The sequence below is a fragment of the Neodiprion fabricii genome, chromosome 1, assembly GCF_021155785.1.
Source record: "Neodiprion fabricii isolate iyNeoFabr1 chromosome 1, iyNeoFabr1.1, whole genome shotgun sequence".
Classification (NCBI taxonomy): domain Eukaryota; kingdom Metazoa; phylum Arthropoda; class Insecta; order Hymenoptera; family Diprionidae; genus Neodiprion; species Neodiprion fabricii.
The window spans coordinates 10,388,506-10,416,412 of NC_060239.1; the positions used below are offsets into that span (position 1 = coordinate 10,388,506).

A 27,907-nucleotide genomic window follows, 5' to 3' on the forward strand; every position below is an offset into this window, starting at 1 on the left:
AAAGGTCTTGCCACGTGGTTTCCTTTACGTTAGGATGTGCTTGCACAGGTTGACTCTCTCAAACCTTTCTCATTAATGGCCATCGGTTTGTTAAGCAAAACGTTGCTTTATTCATACTTTCACTCAATCCAACTACACACAGAACTTTAAATAAACATATTCGTGTGTATATACTTAGTGAATGCATACACGACTTAACAGTAACATATTACTAATTCATTCAACGACAGCCGAGGTCTTTAAATCACAAGAGAATCACAACGGAGTTTTTATAATCATAGTGACACAGGGCGATGAAGAAGACCGTTTATGAGTTAAAAATACTCAAAGCCCATGCATTGAAAGCAATCGAAGCACCGAGCTATACTGACTTAAATACTGATCAAAGAATGTATCAGAAAACTGACATTCGATTCCAAATGTCTTGTACCGAAAGGTACAATTAATATACGAGCGAGTGTCAAATTCAATTTGTGTTGTTTGTTACAAAAAAAAAAAAATTGCACGAATGAGTCAGCTAAATGTTTCGCTTCTCGTTGAACGGTTTGGCGAAGCGATCTTCAATCTCCTGTAAAGTTTTATCCTTTGTCTCCGGAAGGAATGCGATAAGGAAGATGGTTCCACTCAGAGCGATGATACCGTAAAAACAGAAAGTCCAGGACGGTCCAAGAATGTCCATCATGGACGGTGCGTTCTTCACAACTACAAAAAAGCACATGAAGGCAAAACCAGAGCTTATTCCAGAGCCAAGGCCTCGCACGGAGGCTCCAAAAAGTTCGCCACACAGTAGCCAGGGCAGTGGAACCAGACCGATGGAGCTTGTGCACGTGTAGGCGAACAGGCAGCAGATCGGAAGCCATGGTTTTCCGAGATCTGTGAAGAGCGAACCGCTGAGCAGAAGGAGACTCAGCGCTGATCCGAGACCGGAAATAATGGTCATAGATCTCCTGGGGTAATTCTTCGTCAGCCAACAGGCAATGGCACCAAAGGCGAGGCGAATCGAGTCGAGAACGAGTGTTGCAGTGTAGGCGTTTTCAGGGCCGGAAACTTCCGCGAGCATGTTCACGCTGTAAAAGGCTACCGCGTTAATCCCGGAGAACTGGGAAGTGAAAAAAAAGACGTTGAGTATGAAGAGGGGCATGAGGAAGCTTCTGGAAATCACATCGTTCTTCCAGCCGCGCGTAGGCGCGTGATCCTGAAGTGGCTTCGACTCCATCGAAGCGTCGAGTCCATTCGCAGCTTCGTTGACCTCAGGATTATTCGCACTTCCATACGTCAAGGCCTCGAACTCGTGCTCGTAATTATCTCCTCTGAGGTACTGCCAGGTCTTGCGAGCCTTTACATGTTCACCTCTCTTGACTAGCCACGTGGGACTTTCAGGCGCAACAAGGCAAAGGAGTAAAGAGAAGATGGGGAAAACTCCGCACATAATGGCTGACAGTCGCCAATGTAGCCAAGTGCCAAAAATATGCGAGACAAGAATGCCCACCGCTATTGCAAGGCTGATACCGGATAGAAGAATTCCTCGCAAACGCGGCTCGCTTGTTTCCGCTATAAATACCGGGCTTAGAGGGCCCATTATTCCGGTGCAAAATCCGATCACAACTCTGCCGACCAGCAGCCAAACCAGACTGGGCGCAAGCCCAACTATCAACCATCCGATAAAAAATACTGGACTGAATAGCAGCAGCGATGTTCGTCTACCGAACTTCTCCATCATGGCTCCGGAAATCCAGCATCCTGGAGCCATCGAAAGAGCAGCCGATGCCGCGATCCATGAAACTTCTTCGGTACCCTCAACCGTCAGCTGCTTCATATTCAGGTAATCCGTCGGGCTTTTCGACGTTGCGTTGTAATCCGTTGAGTTGTTCAAGGTTAGTTGAGGAAGCAGAACCGCACTGTAGCCGGACGTCATGCCGGCAGCCATGGTGCTCAGGATTGGACCAAGAGCTGTCATAGTTTGTCTGAGGAGGTATCTCGCTTTGCCTTTCGAATACGCGTTCAACCGTTCGTTCCTTTCCGAATCGATGCTTTTCCTCGGATCTTTTTCCATCGTTTGCTTTCACTTTTTGCAATTAAATGATCCCGCTGAAACGTAGAATTAGACTTTGGATTTATGGTTATTCACGGGTTGCGCTGTGAAGTCGTGTGTTTCGCGCTGGTACTTGATTGTTCGTTTGAGTCTTGTCTGTGTCTTCAGGAACAGTGAGCACAGTTCAAACCACGTTTAAAACAATAAGCAGCGTAAGAAATGAAGGTGTAAAAAGGAGAAATACTGGTTAAGACGAATCTCCGTTTGAGAATATCGAGTGTGAGGCAAATAGTGGAAACTAGGTGATTGACCAGCAGTGAGTAAGCAAGTACGTCAGATTGTTCAAAATAAGGTTAAATTAGACCGACGAGTCATGAATGTGTTGGACTATATGCAGCTCTATCGCGATAAGAAGCATAGATCGAGGGAACTTTGACTTTTCACAGCACTTCACTTTTCCGAACTTTTTTTCAATACGATTGTCACGAGAAAACGAAAACAGAGAAGTTTGATGCAAACGTATAAGACGACGAACAAAGTTGGAGAGACCCAATGATCCGGATATCACTCACCAGTTTGGAGCGAAGGTAACAAGACGAGACGATGTCTCTCAAAGATATGAAATTATTTATGCAGAACGTTCGAGTTTTAACAGCATCGTCTGAAGAGGTTATTTACGATGTAAACAGTGTAGCTCATATCGTAAAGGTAATTGAGCAGATAAAATGAGACGACAATAAGTACAGGAAGAAATCTAAACTATCAAAGTAGCAGTAAAACTTACATATTCGTCGTTTTTTTTCAACCATTTTTCATGCCTAGCAATCATCAACAATTGTTATGAAAAGTGAATAGCGATGAAACCTCGTGTTCAATGGTCCTTAAGACCTTGATAAATCGATTCAAACATTCAACTAACAAGATTTAAGTAGAACATCAGGGAAACAAAACGCAATACGTTGAACACAGACTTAGCGAATGGTATTGAAACAATTACCAAATAAAGTGTGAAATGTGTGTACATAAGACTTGGGAATTTACTAATCCAGCAGCATTCAGTTGAATGAGAGAGAAACCAACGATGATAACAAGTCAACATTGCGGAACGACGTGGCCTGCGTATTAGTTACAAAGTTATCTGATCCAACCATGCGTGTTTGCATGAGAACTTGAAAAACGACTTACCACTGTCGCATTCGGAATAGTTGATCAGAAACGTTATTCATAAGAGATTTGATAAGCGAATGATCGTAGATTTACTATCGGCTGACACATGAGGAAAGAAAACGTTAATAAGGGATTGTAGCTAATCAATCAAATGATCTCATTGTCAGGAAAATCTGCTTTTGATTCACTTTCTGCCGAATCGACATTCCGTCTACATTCATCAAAAGACAAGAAATAAATGCAATTTAATTAATTTTTCTCATGTAACCAAACTACGACGAACGACCCAAACTTGAACCACATCGCCGAATCGAACTATGCAAGTGGTTTTTTGACTCTACTTTCTACCTCCGAATATATTTCTCCGTTACACTTTAAACTGCATATTTTTAAAAAACGGAAGAACACGTGAACTAATTACATTGTCACTTGCTTACTTCTAGCGTATTATATCAGTGAAGGTCTGTCTGCGATTGCAAATAACCTTTGAATTTGTAAGTCAATTGCGCCTGCAGCGAATGCGTCGAGATGCGATACCGAGTATAAAACGCAATTGAGTTTGAATTGACGATGCGCAAATATGTGCAATGTCTTATTTATCACAGGAAAGATAATTTCATTAATTTGTTATGCAAATAGGTTCGTCAAATGGCATACGAATGATTTTCAAACAGAACGCCACGCTTACGTCATAGACAGAAATTTTGGTAGCATCAACGTCCGTTTAGATAGATAGCGACGAATGTGGATCATTGACGTAGGATCCACGAATTAGTGATAAACAAAAGACTGTAGTGAGGAAACGAGATGATGATTAAGATAGATTGTATTTAATGAACAATAACAGACACACTTTACTGAGTAGATAGAAGGCAATACAATCTGTATCGCAAGAGAACAGACCGATAACTGAGGTTTGACAAAGCGGAGAGAATACATGGATGGTACTCATAAAAGATATTGAAACAGGAGATAATACATAAAATATAGAGCTGATCTGATTCGAGGCACGAGACGAGCAAACGGCAGGGTTTGAGGTAGAGATAGATAAAGATTGCACGCCGGTGTGTGTACACGTATAAGGCTGACTCGAAATAGCGATGGGCATTAATATTTTCTGTTGCACTGTTGCATCGCTACTCTGCCGAAAAAACGTCCATGAAATGGTTATTTATCGCGACGTTTTGGCCAGCTGGCCATCTGCTGGCTGTTACATGTTGAAGAAAACGGGAAAAAAGGAAAAGAAAGATGATGAAAAGCATAGCAATATTCAAATTCGCTGTTCTCGAACAGCCATTACAGAACGGCTAGATAGATAAATGATTTATCAATTGGAATGAACGGAGCTGCACAAATAAAGCGAGACCGTTAACTGTAAAAAGCAGGAAATTAACCTGTGGCGACGATTCTAATAAAGTTCCGTAAAAAGGAAAACATGATAAGACCTTTATTAATTCAATCGTATTTGCTCACTCACCGATTTGTGATCCGTGTCACGCTGAAGATATCGTTGGTGTGAAGCTTGGTTACGAAGTGACAGGCATAATGAAGTAAAAGTAATAAATTCTCAGTTGATAAGTAGAGTGAGAAACGGATAATCATAAAAAGTCGGTAGTCGTTTAATACTGTACTGATTGTGACTACATCGGTATATAGATAACTGAGATTCCGGATGTCGGTTTACAGTTTTATGCGTCGGTTTGTACTCTATTGCAGAACGACCCGCCAACAAGCCATGAAGGGAAGGTGTACCGGATGCTCAAAAAATATAGCTACTACCTAGATGACAAAGTCAAATCACGGATTACGTCTCACTACATCAAACCACAATAACTATGTATATGGCCTACTGAAGATCCATAAAGACAATGAAGTAATCTTCTTGCTTTACGTTTTTTAAAAAGCAGTGAAAGGAATGAAAGCACTTCATCCGCCTTTTAATTTTTGTAGAATATGCCACCTTTCGAAAAAAAGTAAGCAAAAGTAACAGAAAAAAAAGTTACAAGATCGAACATTTGGAATTGAGAAATGAAATACTTTTGTAGACATGAAAAATGTCTAAAGTCAAACGACGGAGGTATTAAAAAGACCTGACGATGAGATTTAAATGTTCTTCGGTCTGATTTTTTGCGTTTTGTTGCTTCATGCAACACGCAAAGCATCGGAGAACCTCGTGACTTTAAGGTGATTGTATGCTTACTGAAAAGACGATGACAAAAAGTTGACGCACAATGGATCTGGTTTATTAAAAAATTCCCTCAGGAAATGTCAATTTTTGGGAAATACCTCTTTTCAGTTGTGTATCCATAGTCCTTCAGAATACCTTTGTGACATGACGAAAGCCTCGCGAATGGTTATGAGGCCATTGTTATTGCTTTTATTCATGCTCGGTATTCTTTTTGCTCCCTTTGCTTTTTCTTTTATCCTTTAATGAGATTTTTTATTCGTGGGTAGGCACAGACGTTGCTTAAAATTGCTTAAAATTGATTTACTTTAAGATAAATAAATACTGGTATATGAAAGATTTGCGTACCAAAAACTTGTGAAAAAAAATTACACAGATATTGTACACTCTGGGCGAAATCTTTTTGACATAATTCCGTATGTTTTTAATTTTTTTCCCTTCAATGATTAAAGTTTTTGCCAAATGTTTTCATAATCTATTTTTATTCAATTCCTAAAGCTCCAAGTTTGATTGGATATTTGGAAAGAAATTTTAGAAAACTTTTGAGACAGTTTTTCACCACTTTTCAGTGACAATTTGGGGACGACGTCTTCGCATCGACTGCCAACCCAAAATGCAAAAGATGCTTTTTCATTTGTTCAGACGAATTTTTATCTCTCTCCGAAACATCACAAAAAAATTTTTTTTTATCTAGTACGGTCAACGGAGTTTCTGACAATTTTATGTTTCAATACAGTCGCTTATCCAGTTACTGAAAATTAACTGTGAGGTTCAGACTGTTAAAAATTTATAACGCCGGAACTAGTGGTCCGAGAATTGGGAAAAAAAATCGAAAAAAAAAAAAAAAAAAAAAACTTAAGCCCGGCTCGCTTTGAATAGCGCTGATAAACGTGAAAAAAGATCGTTATTTTGTTCACACAAGTCGTTAAAAATAGTTGTTTTTCGTACGAAAATACCGCGCGTATAGGTACGTTATAGGTATGGTTGGAAGCACACTTTCGCAGCAGGGAATTAATCCGACTGGAAGTTGTGTCCATTCACTGTGATTCGTTCACTGGTCTGTTCACACACGTCACGAACAACGTGCAGTAGCGAAAATCAGTGTATTCGAAACATGATATTTTTTAGTATTTACGCATTAGCAGGTATTGAGAGCGACGAGAATAATTGAAATAGGATTCAAACTACGAATTGATAATCGACAGGGTTTCTCTCCTAACGGAATAATGATAGTAAAAAAAAAATAAAATAAAAATTGGTCTTTCCTAAGCAATCGGTAAATTAAGTACAATAGAAGATTATTCATAATGTCGTGAGGAAATTCCACTTTTTCATACGAGTATCGGTAATTCGATTGCAGAGATTTCAGTCTATACTGATTTGAATAAAATTTTGCGGAACTAATGCAAGGTTGTTTTAAGTTATATTTATCAACTAGAAAACATGTCGAAATTTTTCTTCAACTTTTTTTTTTTTCTAAAGATAAAATTGGGACGAACGTCTGTAAATAGGCTTGAAACTCGAACGATCGAAAATACTTTTATATAATTTATCCCTAACAGCGTCTCTCGGCAAATGAAATAATTTTCATCAACTTTTTTTTTCCCTACTTCAATTGAGTTCCATTTTTTTTTCCATTCCGCTTGATTCGAAGGTGCAGAGTGACCCAGATATCGTCGATGTAGGCAGAAGCCGTTTAACCGAATTGCCGGATGATTGTTTTATAGTGAGGCAAGGAGGATCGGGCGGGGCAGGGACGAGGTTCATTTCATGAAATTGTAGCCAGGAAAAGAGAGCGAGAGAGAGGCGAAAAGGGAGAGAAAGAAATACATCTTTGTAGATCGGAGGGTTCGCGAAGATTGAAAGAGCGTAGATGTGTATCTTTAGAGCGGTCCGCACGTTTATGTGTATATATATACATATATACATAAATGAAATATATATATATATATAGGCGGAGTACGTAAAATCTGACGGATTGAAATTTATTGAAAAAAGATCCGCGGAGATATTTCATTCGTTCGACTGAATTCCTTCCTTCCTCTCCACTTGCTGATAAAATTGCATTTGCAATTTAGTTGATTTCGCGCAGTAAGAAAATAACCTGCCCGCAGCAATGCAATACGGTGGAGAAATTTGGAAAAAAAAAAAAAAAAACAAGGTGCTGAACGAAAGAAAAAAGAAAAACGATACGAAGTGGATGATCTGTAGTTACATTTTGAACATCTGAATTCTGAAGGAATAAATGATTTTTATCTACCTCTAGATGTGAAAATCGTTTATTACCAGGTTTGTAAGCGGCACTTAATTTTAAGAAAAGCGTGTGGCATGTCAATTCAATCATGGCACGGCAATCGGACGTTTCCTTTGTCAGCTTACACGGTCGTAATTTCCCTCGGCTTACAATATTTTTCGCTTCGTCAACTTCTCGCAATACAATTCCGATTGTAATTTTATTCACGGTATGTTGCCCCAGAAAAAAATACAGTGAAAAATATTTTTCCGTCCAATTCGGCACACTCGATTTGATTATAAAAATTTTACTCAACTTTCCGGAACAATCGGCAATATTACGAACAATAATTTATGAAGTGTGAGTTCACGATGAAAATAAGGTTTTGATAATTTTTCAATAATTTTATGGCGTTGCCATATAAGTCACGGATCTCGTAGCTTATGAGGTTTTTCTTCCCCCGCGCATTGTTTTCGATGAAATTTAATTCACAACAGATAAGTGTTACTCCAATTCCGTATTCATATCGTATCTTCATTCCGCCATATGACAAATTTCTCATTTACTTTACACTTCGTAAAGAAAATTCAGTAAAATTAAAGGCACGATGTAACGGAATTTTGAATTATATGAAAAGAATATTCTTCGAGTACTGTTTGATGAAAGTGTCGACTAATAGTCCGAGTAATTGTTTCGATAGCAACTGAGTTAATGATTTATATCGCTTGATTGCGCCTGACAGTAAGATGATGATAATTATTGAGATTCGAGATAAAAAGAGTACCTATATATAATACATCCATGCTCTGTAATTATGAAATCTCTACGCCTTATCGAATATTTCCAGTTAATTAGGTATTATATCCCCGGGATAGGCAAAGATAAGTCTGAATGGCCGTCGATATTTAGGCGGCCAGCGAAACGCAAACTATACCAAGGTACGCGTGGCATTTTTCACTGCATTTCGCCTCGGTATAATTTGTTGCAGGAGAATTTATTGGCGCTCCAAGATCGCGTTTTATTTAGATATATCAGGCAACGCATTACTGGGCAACGGTAAGCGAGTTCTCTTCCATTCGAACGCATATCAACTCAGGGCCGAGAATTTCCCAATTATAAAACATTCGCTATTCAGAGCTGCCCCCTCTGGATTTTTCTCCCCATCTCTCCGTCTCCGAATTCGAGAAATATTCAATGAATATGTTTATATTTGACTGACTAGACGGTTTTTTTTTTTTTGTTTTTGTACGTTTGTTTGATTTCTTTAAGAAGAAGAAGAAGAACAACGAAACATGTAAGAACTGCGAGGTGTTTGCAGGAATTAATCGGATGATCCAATTGTCTTAATCTGAAATTATAACGATATGCAAGAGACAAAACACTTGGTTCGATCGGAAAGAAACGGCTTTAAACTTGCCGTCCCTCGAATTTCTCCTTTTAACACAGCGGGTTTAAAGTTTGTAGAGAAAAAAAAAAAAATAAAAAATAATATCCAATTCGAATTTCGAACTACAAATTCAGATTCGTGATCAACGCGTTTAAAGCTCTCGGATGTCACGTTACATGAAAGTGTGACGATTTTTAAAAATTTCGAAATACTACATTGGATTCGCCATTAAACATGTTGGAAGTCTGACCATGGGTTCGTTGTCGGTGACCCAAAAAATCTCCGCTTAACAATTTCTACCGAAATCGGAATATTTTTAGTTTTTTTTCCACCATATTGGATCGCCATTTTGGATTTCGCAATATGACTTCAGTTTCGTGATTAGCGACCCAAAAAACCATTCTCAAGATATCGTCATTTTCATTTGATTTTTTGGAATTTTGTTATTGAAAAAGTATTGAACCGATCAAAGCCAAAATCAAATCAGTTCCAAATTTGGAAAAACTGCGTCGATTGAGATCGAAATCATTGAAATCCGGTAACTCGTTCTAGAGATATGGTGGGACAAAATATTAATCACATACATACTGTGATTTTCTGGACTTTGAAAGGTCGCGATCTAGTGAAAACTCAATTTTTTATTTTTGGGGTGATTACAATAGCTTCCTTTTATATCTAAAAACAGAAAAACGGGAAATTAAAAAGTGTATCTGGCCCATGAGGGGATCGAACCCGCGACCTTCGCGTTATTAGCACGACGCTCTAACCAACTGAGCTAATGGGCCGATGTATTTGAAAACGAAGAATCTGCACAAGTTTTTGGAAAAAGCACAGAAACATTTTTCACAACTGCAAAACGTATTCGATTTTTTTTTTTTTTTTTTTTCAAGTCAGGTTCACCGAACCATCGATATCTAAATCTTTTTTCAAACAGTTATTTTTGCTGCAGAGAGCGCACGAAATTTTCTTTCGACAACTTCTCAGGATTATAATGAGTGAATTCGTTTTTTTGGTCACTGATTGAAATGATGGATATTAATAGATTAATTTTTTGGACGTTGCTTTTCCTCAATACGAAATCCCAGTCTTTAACGTTGATATACGAATGCTTACCCAAATTGAATAATTATTTGCAATATTGAACAGCTTTGCGAATCGAAATTTCATAAGTTAAACCATTTTTCAATTATGTTTTTTCACTTATCCATATTTCCCCCAATTCTTATTTTAGAATCTGTCAATACAGGCTGCATGCTCACCTTTTCTGCATCCGTTGTTCCGATCTTGATCGACTTGATCCTCGTCATAAAACAGTGCTATTCGCGTAAAACGGTTTCAGAGCAAGACACCTCTGCAAAACCATTACGACACCACCGTAGCTGTATTTTACAACCCGTTACACAATTGCGGAATCAGCGGATACGAAGAAAAGAAAAAGTCCGAAAAGAAAGAAAAAAAGGACGTTCGTTTTATCACAACAAGTACCGCATCGATTTTATAGACGCGTGTAATCATGCGAAATTTGGAACTCGAGTCAAACGAAATTAATTATCAGCCCTAATACAATTCTGATCCGGCGAAATGTCCGCGGGAATTAAATTTTCCTGCATTATTCACTCGACTGGGTCGAGGCTGTTTTTGACTTGGATCAATGCGATTCGGTGAACCAACTTCATGGTGTGGTGGGAAAATACGGCTCACTTCACTCACCTGAAAAATACAGTAAAAAGAACGTTCAAATTAATTTGTACGCCATCTTCCGTTTGCGGGAAAATAAATGAAAATTGCGGGTATTTAAAAGATGAAAAGAATGAAAAAAAAAAAAAATACGAGCATCATCGTCGCATTTTCAAAACTGTATCTCTGCCTGTTTGTATAAGAGTTTTATTTTTATTTTCGGGGGAGAAAACAATTTCTCGCAATATGAACGTCCCGTAGAATCCAGACTTTTCTCTTAAGGGATGACAATGGAAAAGAAAGAAGGATTAAAAAAAAATAAGTAAATAAATAAATGAGCGAATTGAGCAAAACATTTCGGTGCGCGAATGAAAATTGGTCTCGGGAACTTCGCGGGCAACGCATTTATACGATTTAATTAACCTCTCTCAGAAAAATTGCCAAAGTAATTTGCTCTAAGGCTTTAAAAGCAAGGTTAGTTTGTTCATTGTTATACATATTACTTCTCTTTTTCACAATTAGTTTCTACTCTTTACCTCGTGTCTCAATTCCTTGACCTTTCGTTGCTCTTTCTTGCCTACGTTTAACTCGTCACTTGAAATTCAATTTCCCATTTCCATATTAGATATAATTAGAAATTTATGGGACAATATGGCGGCGTACCGATTGTCGGTAAGGTAGGAATCGTGGCCGACTCCGTAGGTACGCCGCCATTGCGTCCTGGAACACTGTTATAACATCTACTTTTCGTTTATTGCGGATATATTAACAATTTATGAAAAATATATTCACACCTATATTGAAAAAAAAAATGCACGTGGTTCACCGAATAAAACTTACGGGATTGGTTTGATGAATAGAAAAATGAACTCGTCTATGGAATTGACGTAAATTTTTTAGTAACCGCATAAGAAATAAAAAAAAAAAAAAAAAAAACCGAGTCTCCCGCATGATGCAGCAATCTATTCTTCCACAAGGGCCATTGTGCCTGCACGGCGCCTTTTTCTCTCCCCAAACCGCGCGAGGAAGGGAAGAAAAACACGGAGGAGCGTGATTCTAGAGCTCTGTCGAACTCGCCCGATGAGCCAACGTAATACAGTAATTTTTTAGCTCCATCGCGTGCCTGTAAGCTCTAACTCAGATTCAGAAAATATTACGCTATCCTAAATCCATAGTTGATTACGGTTCATTACGAAAATACACATCGCCTTTTTTCCACTGGCCATCGACGTGTAAGCTTCAGATGTACAGGTAAGATCGGTGGATTGTGAAGTCAGGGGAGAAAGCACGACTACGAGGCAAGATATTCAACTCGGAGCAAGAATTTTTCCAATAGTTGAAGCGAATCTTTCGATATTCTAAGAATGAAGAGTACAATTTTTATGCCACTATACATCGATGGAATTGTATTTTGGCAAATTTTATTCAATTCCGTAAATCCGAAGTTGATTCTTTAATTTGTCAATTAAATATAATTCAGTAGAATCAAACTTTTCATGCATCATTTAAGCACCGAGTGCCGGATAATTTTATTTGTTTAAATCACAGAACGTTTCTGTTTTTAGCTTCAACTTATGTGAAATCGTAAATTACGTACACTGAGAGAAATTTTTAGTTTCTGTTACCGCTCAGTCCTCAACCATTTTCATTTTTTATCACAATCGAAAAATATAGTTCTGGGTAGAAAACGAAAATTAGTTTTCTAGCTGTTACCGGAAAGTCTAGTATCCGTTACTATTCTTTCTCATTACGATCACTGTTGCTATATTTTCTTGCAACTGTTGCGAAAATTTAACGCTTGTGCAACAATAAATTGACGTTAAAGCCTTGTTTAGCTAAAAAATTAGAGTAAACCTCATAAACTGATTTTACGTTGCAATAACCAAAAAAAGGATCGACAATAGCGCAAAATGGTTAGGCGTAATTCCAACAATATTCAAACAGTTTTTTTTTAACGATACATGTTTTACTGAATTTTTCTAGTTACCGTAACAAATGAAATTTTTCTCAGTACATCAACATCTTTTCGTTCGGTTTACGAATGGTAAAAATTTTTCAATTTCGGATGAATATCAATATCCCCGTTTTTCTCTCTCAAGTCGTTTTCAATAATGGCATACGTTGTATCACCGATAAAAATGTTATCAACCGTATTAACAACAATTGAATACGTCAAATAATTTATTTGACAACTACGTTATACGCGCCAAAATTATAATATCAAACAAGCAACGAAGCCTAAATAATATAATATAGCAATTTTCAAATAAACAATGCTTCGTTTCGTCGGGATTCGTGACGGTAAACGTTGACGGCCTAAGCCGCGCAGCCCTGAAATATATTTCCCATCTGTTCCCGAACAGAAGCGGGCATTACGTTTTAAGGCCTTGCAGACACGCGAGCCCTCGGAAAATAAAAGAACTTGACGTTTCCTCAATTCGCCCCAGGGAATTTCGAGAGGGCTTTTCGACTGCTAGTCCAGTTTCTTTCTTAGGTGTATACAAGCTGGAATAATTTTCCTTTCGTTTCAGCGCTTGAGAATTTTCATCGTTGCTCTAACGAATTGTCACATCTAATGTGTTCTGCTCTAAATCTTCCGACGGAAAGAAAAAAAGAAGGAAAAAACGAGAGAAGCGAGGTAAATTCTTCCGCACTTCGATATGACAGTTGAAAGCATAACAGAACAGACATTTAGTTAGTTTTCCCGGAACAATTGATTATGCAAATGCCTCATTTGAAGATAAAGTTTTCATTCCGAAGTTCGAGTATTGCGTCAATGCAGCATTCGATGTTATTGCCCACACCTATGGTGACGAGAATTGTAATCACGACTATGAATCGTTCGATTACGTAACGAATTATATCCAAGAAGTCGAGGGAAAATCAATGTTGTTGTGAACGTACGATTCAAATTGCATGCATTTACTATTGACGCCTATACGTGCCAATTAATTTATTCTTACAACAGCAGTTGTTCCTCGGATAATCCGAACGAGATTTCTTCGGAGCTTGTTTTTTACCGAGTTAAAAAAGTTAGAATCTCGTTTCTCGACGAGAGCTTTTTCCACCTCGTTGATTTCTCAATCGTGAGAATGCTCTTGATCCGCATTACTTGTGATCTGAGAATGATATCTTATAAGGTCAAAAGATGCGACAACACAATCGAGGCAACCGCAGTGTTTAAACTTTACGGTAAAAAATGAAAACCTGAATAGTCCGAAGTTTTTAACTCGAATTGATTTAACAAAAACTTTTATTCACTTGTATTTTTGGCAGAAAATTTCAAAAACATCGTTACTATAAGTGTTTCAATTTTTTCTAAACAAGTTTCCCACGCGTGAGGTTTGGGAAAAATTTATTGCTTCTCTCGGGGAATGAATATAATGGCAAATAACAAGTGTTAAATCAATTTAGCCAAGCAGCCTTTCTCTGCCGGATCTGAGGCTTTACCATCAACGTGAATAAACTGGAAAAACCAGTCAAAGATCACGAATTGAGAGAAAACACTGAGGATAGACGAAGATTATACAATACACAAAATGGTAGATTTAATAATTGCGAATATGTTAGCTTAATCGCGAAGAATAAAGATAAACTACTAAATTCATGTACCACATTATCGTTAAAAATCAAGGTTTATTATCGACCAAGCAAATGTCCTTCAGGAATATTCCCTAACAAGAATGAATTACTTTTTATATTGTTATGTTACTTTACGTTTCGGCGATACTGGGGGAGGGCCGTCCTCGAAATTCGATTACGATGAAAAACCGGATAGACGGCGGTTAATATTAGCGAGTCAATTAAGAAAGATCCGTGCTCATATCTAAGCCGAACTCCATCGGCCGTTTCGCGTGTTTGTTATTCTTAAATGGTCGTAGACAACATTATTTATCAATAACTATTAGCTGCTGCGTTATTCCACAACAATTATGGCCCCTGAAAAACCGGATAGATAAACAGTTTTCTCGTAGTTCGAGTGATGACGTGTATGGCTGTTCGCCAGATTTTAATACGAGGAAGGATGTTCCTTAGTTGTGACTGTTAATTGCCATTAATAATTAACATATTCCGTAATGATATGCAGTCACGAACGACTTCGTACAAGAATAAAACCCTCCATCAATCCCGTACATTATTATCATAATGATTACCAGTATTATATTTTATTGGAAAATTCCAACTTTGACTTGTTGATGAACTAAGAAAATGAATATAAAATATTGATTCGAATTGTTATTTTCAGCTCTGAAATAAGAGGTTTCATCAACTCAAAGCTCTTGTTTACAGAGTGGTGAGGTTGGATATTAGATAAAGTTATATATGTATTACTTTCAAATTTATGTATTTAAAAGGCAAATCTCGGTATTTTATAACTATTCGGGCAACTTTTTCTCAAAACATGGTCGGAAATAGTAGTAGAATGGCAATAAAGTCGCAAAATTGTAGTTTTCAACATGGCGCACAAATCACAAAAATCTAAAATAATTCCTGTGTATAATATACACTTGAAGCAACGAAGTGAATAAAAGAAAAAAAGTTTTCGTCATATCTATTAGCTTTCGGAATATAACGATTATCAATTTTAACGTAAGACGTTTTTTGGTAAAAACTGCCGAGTTTCTCGATTCCACGTGGTCCCTTAAATTATTTCCTAGTCTAGAAGAATATATAACATTTATTTATCTATTTATTTATTGCAAAAATAGCACATGTAAAGAAATGGTCGAAATCCGTACTTTTCCACGAAACGAGCATTTTCTGCTAATCTGCAAAGAAAATCCAAACGCCAATTTTTACACAAACTTAATACACACCAAAAAATTGTACAGAATTTGTTCAAACTTTATCTTTTTGCTGTTTTGGATTTTTCACTATATTGGATCCGCCAATTTGAATTTTCGAGTTTCGAGTCCAGATTCGTAATCAGCCACCCCAAAAGCCCGTGCGTGCAAAACTTTAAGGAAATCGCATGTACACTGAGAGAAATTTTTAATTCCGGTTACCGCTCAGTCCTTAACTATTTTCATTTTTTACCACAGTTCAAAAATATAGTTTTAGGTACAAAATGAAAATTAGTTTTGGAGCCGTTACCGGAAAGTCTAGTATCCGTTACTATTCTTTCTCACTACGATCACTGTTGCTATATTTTTTTTTTGTAGCTGTTGCGAAAATTTAATGCTTGTGCAACAATAAATTGACGTTAAAGCCTTATTTAACTAAAAAAGTAGAGTAAACCGAACAAACTGATTTTGCATTACAATTACTAAAAAAGGATCGACGATAGCGCAAAATAGTTACGTGTACCTCGTTTTTCCTAATTCCAATAATAATCGAACAGTTTTCTTAACGATACCTGTTTTACTGAATTTTTCTAGTTACTGTAACAAATGAAAAATTTTTTTCAGTGTAAAGAATAATGTGTCCACGAAAGGGTTAATCTCCTTTAGTTAAAACACTTTGTCCAAAATAAAATGAAAAAGCTGCCCGAGGGAAGCAAAAAAATTGTGGTTAAAAATGAGATTTCGATTGAAAAAAAAAAAAAATAAATAAATAAATCAAAAAATATATCCTCCCCGGCGGGGAATCGAACCCCGGTCTCCCGCGTGACAGGCGGGGATACTTACCACTATACTACCGAGGATATACTTACTGCGTTCAACACATTTCTGATAGAAACTTAGTTCTATCACTCGTAAACTAGATATCAATATTGATGCCGATACTAGAGCAGCGACTTTATCGACAACGATGTAAACAGCGGCGCGTGCGAAGTACGATTAATAGCAAAGAGAAAATAGCGGAGATTATCTGCCTGAGGATGTCGGAGGCAACTTGAACTGACGTTCCTTTCGACAGGCGGTCGACCTTATAAGTGTGACGACGACGGAATGGTGATTGGTTGTTATAAACGACGGCGGGAATTTTACTGGATAAATGTTTATTGGCTGATCATTATGCGTTGTGTAGATTACTCACAAGGCTGAAGCTAGCAGCTTAACGTTTGGGAAGTCCAATCGCCTAAGGTGGGGTGAAGTTACAAAATTAAAATTTTGTGAAATACCCAAAACCTGGACCCCAAAATACTTTTATGCAACCACGAGGTAAAACGAAACTGCATTTTTTTATTTCCAAAAATTTTTAGGGTGGGGGTGAAAATCCCGAAAGATGAAAAAGTCGACCGTTCGAAAACTCGAAATTGTACCAAGATTGTTTCACAGTAATGACCAAATAGAACAAAGTCAGATACACACGAGGGTGGCCGTTGTTTTGGTCATATTGGAATTTTTCCGATTGCGACCAAAAAATATATTCGTGTTGTGGAAAAACAATCCTCTGTAAATATAGAAATTTTCGCGTAATATTAACACATAGGTGCCGAGGGACGATTGAAATTTTGCCAGTCATTTAATCAAATTTTTTTTCCCCATAATCTAGAATGGACTGAAAAAATTAATTTGCTGCTTGAGAACAACGTCGATATTTCGAACTAAATGTAGAACCAAAATAATTTTGGATTTGCGCACGTATTCCGTATAATATATATAACGAAACTCGATTAAACCGTAGAAATGATGGTTTTGTGAGATATAAGATAGTTGTTCCGCTGTTTATTTATTTCTCTTTCTTCCAAGTATAAACATTGTTCCCGAGCATCAAATTGATTTCTACAGTAGATTTTAGTTTATAAAAAAATATAAGTGACTGGCAAAAATAGGGGTGTTTAAGGGGGAAATTAACTGGCTTTGGGTTATACGCTTAGGGGAAGACTTCAGTTTTAGAGTGCTTATAGGGAAAGAAGGAAAAAAAAATATAAAATTAAAAATAAAAAGTGAATTTATCGAGCGATCCCGAATCCCTGGGAATAATCTTCGGGGTTTCACGGCGAGACAGATGCCCAGAGCGAGAAGCGACGTTATTGAGTCATTAAATAGTGATTACTCGTGCGTTATTGGTTTGGTGACACACTGCTGCCTGTGGAAGGCTTCCCTATTTTTCCCTCCCCAGTATCAAGTTTAAGTTTAAGCTTAAGCTTAAGTTCCTTATTTCCTTCAAGACATAACAGGTGAATGCTAACACCCATCCATCTCTCTCTGTCTCCCTATCTCGAACTCTAATCCGATCAATCTCCGATCGATAATTGATAATTTACTGGTAAGGTTCCATTCCCGTTATTTTATAGGAGAACGTACGTTATGCGTTAACCAAATGGGAATGGAACCTTACTAGTAAATTTTGTCATTTATATATTAAGGTGTTGCAGGAAAAAATAATTTGTGATTTTCCACCATGGAATCCCGTACAAAGTTTGTTTAGGTTAGAAAAAAGGATTTGGAAAAAGATGAGCGTTCTACGTTATGTGGAAGATCACGCTCACCTGATTTTTTACTATTATACAATTGTTTAAATTTGAGAAGAATCGTGAATGAATTTTTTTTTATTACTTACGTCAATCATATTAGCAATTTACGTTCCAAAAAAGACCCACGTTTGTAACGTCAAATCTCCAATCGATGTTTGCGAATTTAATTTTATCTCATGATTTTTTCATTATTGATTCAATCCTTTGAAATAATTATAACGTAATATGAACTTTCAATTTGGGAGTATAAGATTTGCTGTTTCTATGTCGTTGCGTAACGAATCGTGATATTTGGGTTGAATATAAATGTTAGGAAAGAAATAATATTTGAAATGCTGCAACGTGTTGTTTCGCAAATTCAAGAAACCGTGGAAAAAAAGTGAATAATCAAAGCAGTGCGATCTTTCGCGTAACGTAGAACGCTCATCTTTTCACAGAATCTTTCTTTTGACCTCAACAAACTTTTTAGGTCGTGCCACGGTGAAAAATCGCAAATTATTATTTCTTTGGTCAAACACCCTATTGTACATATATGCCTAATTTTCAACTTCAAACCATCGTTTTCACTTATTTTTCCTGTATTAATTATTCACCCAAGCGTAGCCAAGGCGTGATAAAATTTATTAATCAATAAATCAATCTTACTCTTCGCATTTTCCGCATTCGTCACTGGGAATATAAGCTGATTGTTTTTCTGCTTAAATTTTGTCTTTAGACCGTAAAATCTGCAAGACAAAACTTTACCGCATACTGTGCAAACCACATACAAGGAAATCTGTTTCTCGTTAGTTCAGATTTTGTTTCTTAGAAAAGTAAAATTAACGATATTAGAAATATTTCCTTCACCAAGCACTCTGTCCTCGTTTTTCTCCCATATATATATATATATATATATATATATACATATACAGACATATACATGCACACAGCATAGAATAGCGAAACAATAACGGCGCACTGGCCTTAAATCATTTTCATTACCTACGGATGAGCTCGCTCTCATGAGAATGAATCGTTTCTTTTGTCCTCAAAATTTAACCTCCCACGTACCCCGAGGAGGGACTTGGGGGCGTACTTATACAATAAATTCCTACGCCCCAACTTCCGGATAAAGAATTAAAAAGGACGCTTCGCGTCTGCGCGTATTTAAAACGTGACTTTTTCTATTTTCATGTCACACTCAAATTACATCGACTTGTGGGAGTAAATGGAGCTACGAAGAAGGAAGAATCGCTCTTCTTTGCGCCATGTTGATTCTCACATTCGAATTTTAATCGTATCCTTTATTGCGGTAAAAAATATTCTTTTTGCAAAAAAGTCTGATCTTTCCGAGAACATGGAATTCGTTTTAAACCGAACCGAAGTTGGAATCGTAGGCAGCATCCTTTTTTTCTTTTTTTTAAAGAACTTGTTTTTCGATGTTCTCCAATTCTCATCATGAATTTGAGATTTGTATCAGTAAACTCGCGGTTTGACGGGAAAAAATTTTACGGCAGTTTAAAACTTAGACGCAGATAAAACTGTGAAGTTTCAGATTAAAGTTGGGAAAAATCGATATAACTTGGTTTTTTCTGAAAGAAGCGTTTTCTTTTTTTAACAGTCTTTCAGGATTCAGTCTAAAGCGGAATTTATGACGGGAACGATCTGGCGCTTATTTCTACGTCTAAAACAAATCGGATCTGATTTTATCCTGCGACAAGGATATGATAAAAATTCGAACGTGAAAATGAATTTGTTCAAAGTTAAAAAATGATAAATATGTTTCTGCGAAACTCTACGAGCTATGAAAAACTGGCAGTATTTTAGCATCTTATAAGTACCTATACTACAAGACATTAAAAAATGTCGGAAAAATTAAATTTCAGCCTGAAACGATGACAATTAATTAACTGTTGAAGCTGTCCATACATAAAACATGTAGCGTAGAATATCGTGTTGTAAAAAAAAAGTTAGCCGACGTTGCGACGTGATTATTGAATAAAAATATCGCAAGCCGGAAATTCTTTGACAAAGTATAATTATCTTCACTACGATTCTTGGCTAACGAGTTTTTCACCATAACTGATTAACGCAGGTGACAACACACGTAGGTATCTAGCAGCGCACCTTGCAATAGATTTACGCATTTTTTTTTTTTCTTCCCTGAAAAGAACGTAACAAGACGAGAGGAAAAGTATATCTTCCAACGAATTAATTACACACAGCAACGTTGATGTGAATTTCCTTGTTACTCGCATCGCGAGTTTCGCTTTCAAGTTGTACTTTAATTGCCGAAGGTTGGGCCGTAAATGATTACCGATTGGCCGTAGGCTGACAACCTTGACGTGATATCTAGGCGTGGCGTATTAGAAGATGCGATCTTCTTGTTTTACGCCGATACGCTATCTGGATTTGTACACGGATAATTGGTATATACGATATTTTCCAAGTGCGTATATTAATTGGAGAAAAGGAGCAGTGTATGGTTTATAACGTCGACGAGTCTCCCCTTCGGTTCTCTCTTCGTTATGGTTATAATGGGAACTCATTCGTCCGGTACAGAAAAGCGTCTATAAATAAATACCGCTGTAATTAAAACACGAATTTCCGTATGATATCAGAGAGTTGAAGTTTGCTCAGCTGTTAGGATTCAATTTCATAACGTCAATTTGCCAGTACGTCAGTGTTTTCTCTATTATATTTTACTCTAAGTTTACGTAACGCAGGAATTGATATGACCAAAAGTTAATTACGCTTACTGAGAAAAAAAATTCGTTTACATACCGATATTCGAAGTTAAGATACCTAACAATTTTGTGTAAACGAAATAAACGATAATGTTGCGGGAGATCAAGTTCGTGTGTTTATCATAGTTTTATAGTTTGAAATAGTTTTCCATGGTACCAGGTATTTAAAAATAACCTTCTCCGTTACGTATAATATATTTGTGAACGTTACTCGGATCCAATCCAATTGCCAAAAAAGTGTTTACTTTATTTAAAAATTGTCATTTGTTTATTGTTGCATAGAATTATCAACAAGATTCGTAAATCGACTGTTACAAAATTGGTATCAAAGATTCCGAGCCTCCATTCATTTTTTTCCAATTCTTCACGTAGTTTACAGTAAAAATGAAAAATTGCTATGTTTCAAGGATTCAAGGATCTGCGAAAGGAAAAAACTGTTTCAAATTTCCCTTTTCTCGTCAACGTAAACCAAATTGAAGCCTTTTTTTACGCTGATCAGGCCTTGGATTGAAAAGAGACAGCGAAAATCGGAAGTCACGTTCCGCGTCCTTGACCGATGCCCGTGTCGTCGTATAAACCAGTACTGCACGGTTAAAAGATTGGAAAAAACGAGAGGTTCAATATTCCGATTCAACGCTCGGGTTATTTGTAACGGCGAGCGCATTTAGCGGTCAGTCGGGTCGGGAGCGAACACCAACCAGCTTGGAGACCATCCCGATGATTCACAACCGACTTGCATCCTTTTGCGATGCTGGATTCACCGCCGTTAGGGTGCGGTGAGAACTCTCGATAACGACTACACTGCGTTAAACCACCTAAAAGGCGTGATTTTTCGTCTGACAGTGATGTTCAAGGCAGAAACGGTCGAATGGTGCAGTGTGAAATGGACTAGGATGTGCTCGCTTCACCGCCATAATCGGCGATTCGATAACCTCGTTTACCAAGCGATACGTTCCCTTCCACCTCACCATTCCAAGAAGGATTAAATTTCCGCAATGCCGTGATAACCGTAAGGAAGCTGACTGGTTGAATACCGGAACAAGTTCCATCGTTATAGACTATCGCAAATAGTTGCGAAGCATGTTAGTTGATAAAGGGTCAATCTGGGCTTGGCTCGCACGCTCTCTTCGAGGCAGTCCGAGCCGAAGTTACTATGACATACCGGAGAAGGTCAAAGACTCGATAAATCAGAATGGATAAAACGCGTCCTTGGACGTTGATTCATTTCCTTCCCCCAACAAATGATGGGAAACGACGTTGAATGCCGAAGGGCGAAGATGGATGTGCTCTTTTATGGTAGTCCGCAGGGCTTGATCGCGCCTTAATAAGGTCGGTTTACTAACAATAACCAGTGGGTCACAGGACGGTCGCGCGAGTACCATTCGCCGTTTGAAATATGGTCACGATTCACTCGGTGTGTGCCTTATGCCTTGAGAGGAGCGAGCAAAGCGGAGAAAAGAAAAATCTCAACTCCAGCAAATAAGGAACGAAAAATATTACCACCGTACTATAGAGCCTGTAGCTTTCGAGGGACAAAGGTGATATTTATACCCCAACTTTATGACAAATTCGGAAATAAAAGTTTGCTTAATAAAACACCATCCCGAATACACGTATATCGGACCGTTGTCATCGTTGTTGCTTTTGGTGTTGTACAGGTCGCGCATGCCGATAAGCGACCACTTTTGTTAAGCGCTTCCATGCGATTGAAGTCGGTAACGTTACTGTAGCGATGCGTGCTAAGGAAGAATCTTTGCTTGGCGCCATTAGAATTGTCCGAAATTAAGTAAATCACACCGAACCAAACGTACCGATACTTTTCAAAAGACAATTCCTTGAAAGTCATTTTAACATTGCAAAACAATGAATTTCTTCCCGATGTTTCGCGACGTTAACGTTACTTACTTCAACCTCGTGAATTTCCTCCCTTGACAATCGCGAGGACCGTTTCCGATTCCTCTGACATTTGCAATTCCACCCGACTCAAGTGCGCTGCTGCACACGGTCAAACCGCGCCCCCTAATTCCGCCGCTCATCCATCGTTTCCAAAGGATCAACCGAGACTGACAGACAGAAGCCGAGGGTATTGTGCCGGACGTATTCAGCACCAGTTGCAAGGAGTACGTACCTACGTGTTCGTGTTAACGCGACTCAGGTATATGCCAATGCAAATTCCCGCAAGGTGACCAGTACGAGTACAGCACAGCACCAACGCATTGTGAACGATGGTTTGCAGGACTGCACAAGAACGCAAGTCGCATCGAACAGCCAGCTCTGAGGTAAGGGATGGTCGGTACCATTTTTAAGAAATACACCTTGGCGCGAGTAGAGCGTTCTGTAATGTATTCATGGAGTCTTGGCGCCCTGGCGTTCCTCCTCTCTACGCCTGCACCGTGATATCTCCAGTCAAGATGACGCACTGCCTGGACGAAGCGAGTCGCGATGTCAGACGTTGTGCACAGACTTCCCGAAGTCGCCTTGGACCACTTATACCGATAAGGGAGATTGAGGTGAAATTTAACCCTGGCGCTTCTCTTCTTGACTTTCTTTTTTTGCCACACGCGGCGCCAACGACGCGATGCCTCGCAGGATGTGCGATATTATAGGTACCTTATACACAATCTCTTATAGCACACCCGGAAACTCGGAGTGGTGGCTTCTTCTTCTCGTCCTTCCATCGGCAAACGACTCCGACGCTTAGGGGCACGTGTGAATTCCGACATTAAGGATTTCACCTCCTCTGAGGATCGGATCTAGCCTTACCAGCGACGATGGAGGAGGGCTCAGCAGACCTACCAAGAGACACGATAGGATCACGGTGTAAAAACATTTTTCACATGCGTTCGCGAGTAGATAAATACGTTTACTCGTTTCCTCTGATTTGTTTGGCTCGAACAAGAGGTAGTGGAACGGTATTGATTCGATTTTCACTTTTGAGTTCTGAGAATTTGACATCTCAGGACTGGGTTCAAACAAATTGGCTCTCCTATCTTCCAGACCAAAATATCGCCGCGGTACGATCTCACCTACCGATACATAATAATACAATTTGTTTCGCAACCATGCGTACGCCCAAAAAGTAATGGAGCAAATTTTATACAAAATCGCAAGAAAAGAAGGGCACGTGAATGTTTTTGGTAAAAAAACATCCATGTTAACTCTATTTTTTACTACAAATATAGCATATTGTAGTCTGCATAATACAGTGGTTTTCAATGTTTTCAGAGTTAATTCTGCGTTTTACGAACGATATCCCTTTCAGTCGCACGTTTCTCAACTCAATATTTTGTGCTAAATTTTCTTACTCGGCGATTTTTCGTAGTCACTGATCACGAATCTGAAGTCAGCATGTGATAATTTCTAATTCCAAGATGAAAAACGAAAAAACCATAAAAATTCGATGTTTTTGGGGTCGCCGATCACAACTGTAAATGAACTGTGATAAGACTAGGACTTGAAAATTTTTGAGGTGGGACGCTGAGTATCCCACGGCACTGTGACTGAAAGGGATATATCACCGAAAAAATCCGACATGTCCCTCTTTTACCGCAGTTCCGAGTAGAACCTGCTCCTCTATTCTTTCCGTGAAGTTGGCCATTCAGCCTGCTAAGTTTCACCGTTTCCTCTCAGCGTAGGAAGCGGGTGAAACCGTGACCTTCCGGTACACCCAGTACGTGGTGATCGGGGCCCTCAGACTCGACCACGGAGGAGATTTTTATTTGCCATTTGCCTTGCGGTCTCTTGTATTTTCCCGCACCGTCGAACCGAAAGAGTCGTTGTAGCGGCAACAGCCTCCGTACCGCCGGAAAGAAACTTGAATCGTAAAAGTTTAATGGTGTTACAGAACGTGGGCGTGGAATTTTTCACCGCAAACTTGAGTTAAGTGCAGCGGAAAAATTCAATGCATTTTATTTCGCGAATGTAGCAGTCTTCGCGATTTCTTCGTGCGTTCAACATTTTTAATAGTTGGGTATTTCAGTTTTATTTGATATTACATTATGCAAATTTTTCTTGGCTATATGAATATTCGAATTTCACTATCGAATAGTTTTACAGTTCCATGCATTCGTTTTGCAATTACTCGATAAATTTTTCGGATTTTTTTTTTTTTTTTGATATAATCAGAATTGTAGCATATCGAGTACAGTGAGAAATCTGCGGTAGACAAAAAATTAACCCTTTCCATTTGAATGACTAAAACTTTTTCGATCATATGATTACGAACAAAATGAAATTGATGGGGAAAAAAAAATATATTTTTTCTGTTATCTGTAAAAAATACTGAAAAAAATGGAACAACTTCCACGAGGCTCCGGGGGGATTCGAACCCCCGATCTCCTGTTTACTAGACAGGCGCTTTAACCAACTAAGCCACGGCGCCCACGTGAGCGAAGAATTATGTTCCTGACTTGACAATTTTTGAGCACACAGCGTCATTCAGAGGCACGTTTTTCTCTACACTTGATCAAACATCGATTAGGAGAGAATTGGTTACACTTGCGAATCAAACACTAACATCGTTAATCTCAAAGCTGAACTCGACGCAACGAAACGTGATATATTTTAGAGAAACGGTGAAATTTCTTTAAGTTATACTCTCAATGGCTATGTTTTTTATTTTTTCCATCATTTCTTTGCCATGTCAATGTTAATTCGACTTCTCTGTATCTCCGAATTTTTATACGAATCCTTAGATTTATTACTTCGCAAAGTAATCAAGTTGACACTAATATATGTGCCACTTTGCCAGGATCCTTAGAATGAACGCAGGGTTGATGAGGGACGACGAGGTGAAATGCGAGCCATCAGTCAAGCCGAGTTCACGCATACGTAGAAATGAGATTTTTCAAAGGCTCGAAAAATTTCTGCGCTTTAGGGAGTTGTGGAGTCGAAAATCAATATTCATTGTCAATTCGATTAATGGATGGTCGGGCATTGATTGTTTAATCACCAAATAAACGTATTCGTAAACTGTATTTATTTATTACTTTTTTTTTTCGATTCAAGAAAAAATAAGGTATTTAATTACAAATTTTTTTTACAAATTTACCGTGACTTTGTAAATAATCAATTCAATATATTTCTATTTTTTGATCAAAATCAATATCATTAAGATCTTCCAAAACTGAATAGTTCAAGTTTTTTCCAGAGGCATGGCAAAGAATAGTCGTTTGACAATGAATAGGATCGTTTGAACGAGCGTGAAAGCTTTTAGCATTTTAAAACGATGCTAAATGCAAGTCATCATAGTTTGCTGATATAATAATTTGATAAATATTCAATATAAAACTATTTCGTAATAAAATCAACGAAAAATTATTGACTTTCAACTCACGGAAGCTACAATTTTAAACTATTCACCTTTGTTGGAATTTTCACACGCTGATTATACATTATTCATTTCGGATGAATGTTATCTGACGAGTTTGCTCACCTGATAAAAGTCAGCTTTAATTTAAATTTCGAGTACATAATCAGTGATAGTAATCTTCAAAACAAAGTAGTATAATCATCAAGTCAAATACAGCTATGTATACAGAAATGAAATTACATCCATGCCAAGATATCAATTTTGTTCGTTCGTCGCCGCAATTCGGTTATAAAGATTTTACGATCAAAATGGGGATATGGTTGAAATTCCAAGTTTGAAAAGATCCGATAACGCCAAATTCCGAATTTTTTGGTTGCGAAACTTGAAGTAAAGAAATCAAACTTTGACGAAACATCAAAATTTCGAACGATCCTAAACCCGACGCTCAAAATTCAAAAAAGATAAAATGCCGAAAATGCATAACTCTGACAGGTCAAAATTCCGACAGTATGAAAATGAGAAAATTGAAAAATCTTGAACATCGAAATTCCAAATGATCGAACATTTTCAATTCTGTGAATTTCTGGCTTAGTGAAATTTCACCATTGTGATCTTTCTTTGGATTTTTGATATCTTTACGTTCGGAATCCTTGTCATTCTGATTTTTTACACCCACTCGTTGAGTAAACTACGCTGTACGAGTATATTTAAATTTTCTGAATTTTACTCCATCGATATTTTACTTTTCGGAATTTTCCTCTATCGTAACTTGAATTTCCGGAATCTCGCATTTCGAAATTTTAAGCCATTGGATTTCCGACCATTCGAAGCTTTGTTGTTTCGTAAAAGTTCGATTTCTTTACTTCAAGTTTCGCCACCAAATAATTCGGAATTAGGCGCTTTCGGAACTTTTCAAATTTGGAACTTCAACCTCGCCCCATAAAAATTCTCTGTGAAGCTTTTCAGACCTATCATTGTAAGTATGCACAAGTAAAAGTACCTGCAAGTACTTGCTACACGCAGACACTTGAGGATAATGCGTCTAGACTTTAGAGTACAAGCTGGTGCATTATTGCCGTGCAGAGTCAGCGTTATTTTCCGCTAACAACGGAAAAAAAAAATCGCTTGGTTCGAAGAAAGTTCAATTTCTTTCGCTACTCTGATCCCTGACAAAATATTTCTCGATAATTTTTCCAGAAAACATGGAAATCTGGAATCTTTGACCCTGGCAGAAGTCGAAGGGAAGTTGGAAAATTAATAACACGAGAACGTCGAATCATCCAAATGATCAGGGATATTTCGACAATTATAAAAAGTGAAAAGGCGAGTATCAGAGAACTTTGGCAGTCGGGAGACGTCGATCAAGGGTAGAAATTCGTTATGGGTGAACGGAGGAGCGGGGTAAAACGACTCTTAATTTCCATTCGACGGCTTAATGGATCCGACCATTTTCGTTAATGCCGTCAATTTAGCCATAAAATGCTTACCGCCAGCCGTGGCAGAGCCGTAATTACGTGGCACAGTATTCTGCGCCATCCGTTTCAATGGATATTTCAATAGAACCGGAACGCTGCAGCGTAGGTGAAGATTTTTCTAATTTCTTTTTTCTCCCACAACGCATCGTCGTTTCATCAGGTGTACGTAAGAGTTGCACACAATACATGCACGTAAATAATCGCATCGCTGGGAATAATAGAAATCATGGCTAAGGTATATTCGTGAAAACTTTCGAAAAGTCTGCAACAGGCGATATGGACATCGCTTTAAAGCCAGAGCCAGCCATCAATAGGAGGTTTCCTTCTTACTGCGCTTTTCATAAACTTTTA

General features: G+C 38.0%; 2 protein-coding genes and 3 non-coding genes across 10 annotated transcripts in view; all 5 read right to left on the reverse strand.

Moving 5' to 3' along the window:
* LOC124186851 (mannosyl-oligosaccharide 1,2-alpha-mannosidase IA) overlaps nt 1-27,907 on the reverse strand; it is a 271,893-nt gene that overhangs the window by 141,585 nt on the left and 102,401 nt on the right. The gene's annotated exons all lie outside the window — the stretch shown is intronic.
* On the reverse strand, nt 461-16,530 carry LOC124186877 (facilitated trehalose transporter Tret1-2 homolog). Of its 5 annotated transcripts, none has more exons than XM_046578971.1 (3): nt 16,335-16,530; nt 10,264-10,714; nt 461-2,088 (listed from the first exon to the last, which is right to left on the reverse strand). In XM_046578971.1, exon 3 carries the CDS (start codon nt 2,051-2,053, stop codon nt 518-520), a length of 1,536 nt encoding a protein of 511 aa, XP_046434927.1. In that variant the 5' UTR covers nt 2,054-2,088; nt 10,264-10,714; nt 16,335-16,530; the 3' UTR covers nt 461-517. The 5 variants fall into 5 exon arrangements, with proteins under 5 accessions (XP_046434927.1, XP_046434920.1, XP_046434956.1 ...); XM_046578964.1 differs by having other exon boundaries at nt 16,309-16,530; XM_046579000.1 differs by lacking the exons at nt 10,264-10,714; nt 16,335-16,530 and adding an exon at nt 5,486-5,615.
* Trnai-aau lies at nt 9,716-9,789 on the reverse strand. Its single transcript has one exon. It is a non-coding gene; the product is annotated as a tRNA-Ile (tRNA).
* Trnad-guc lies at nt 16,254-16,325 on the reverse strand. Its single transcript has one exon. It is a non-coding gene; the product is annotated as a tRNA-Asp (tRNA).
* On the reverse strand, nt 25,078-25,151 carry Trnat-agu. The gene has a single exon. It is a non-coding gene; the product is annotated as a tRNA-Thr (tRNA).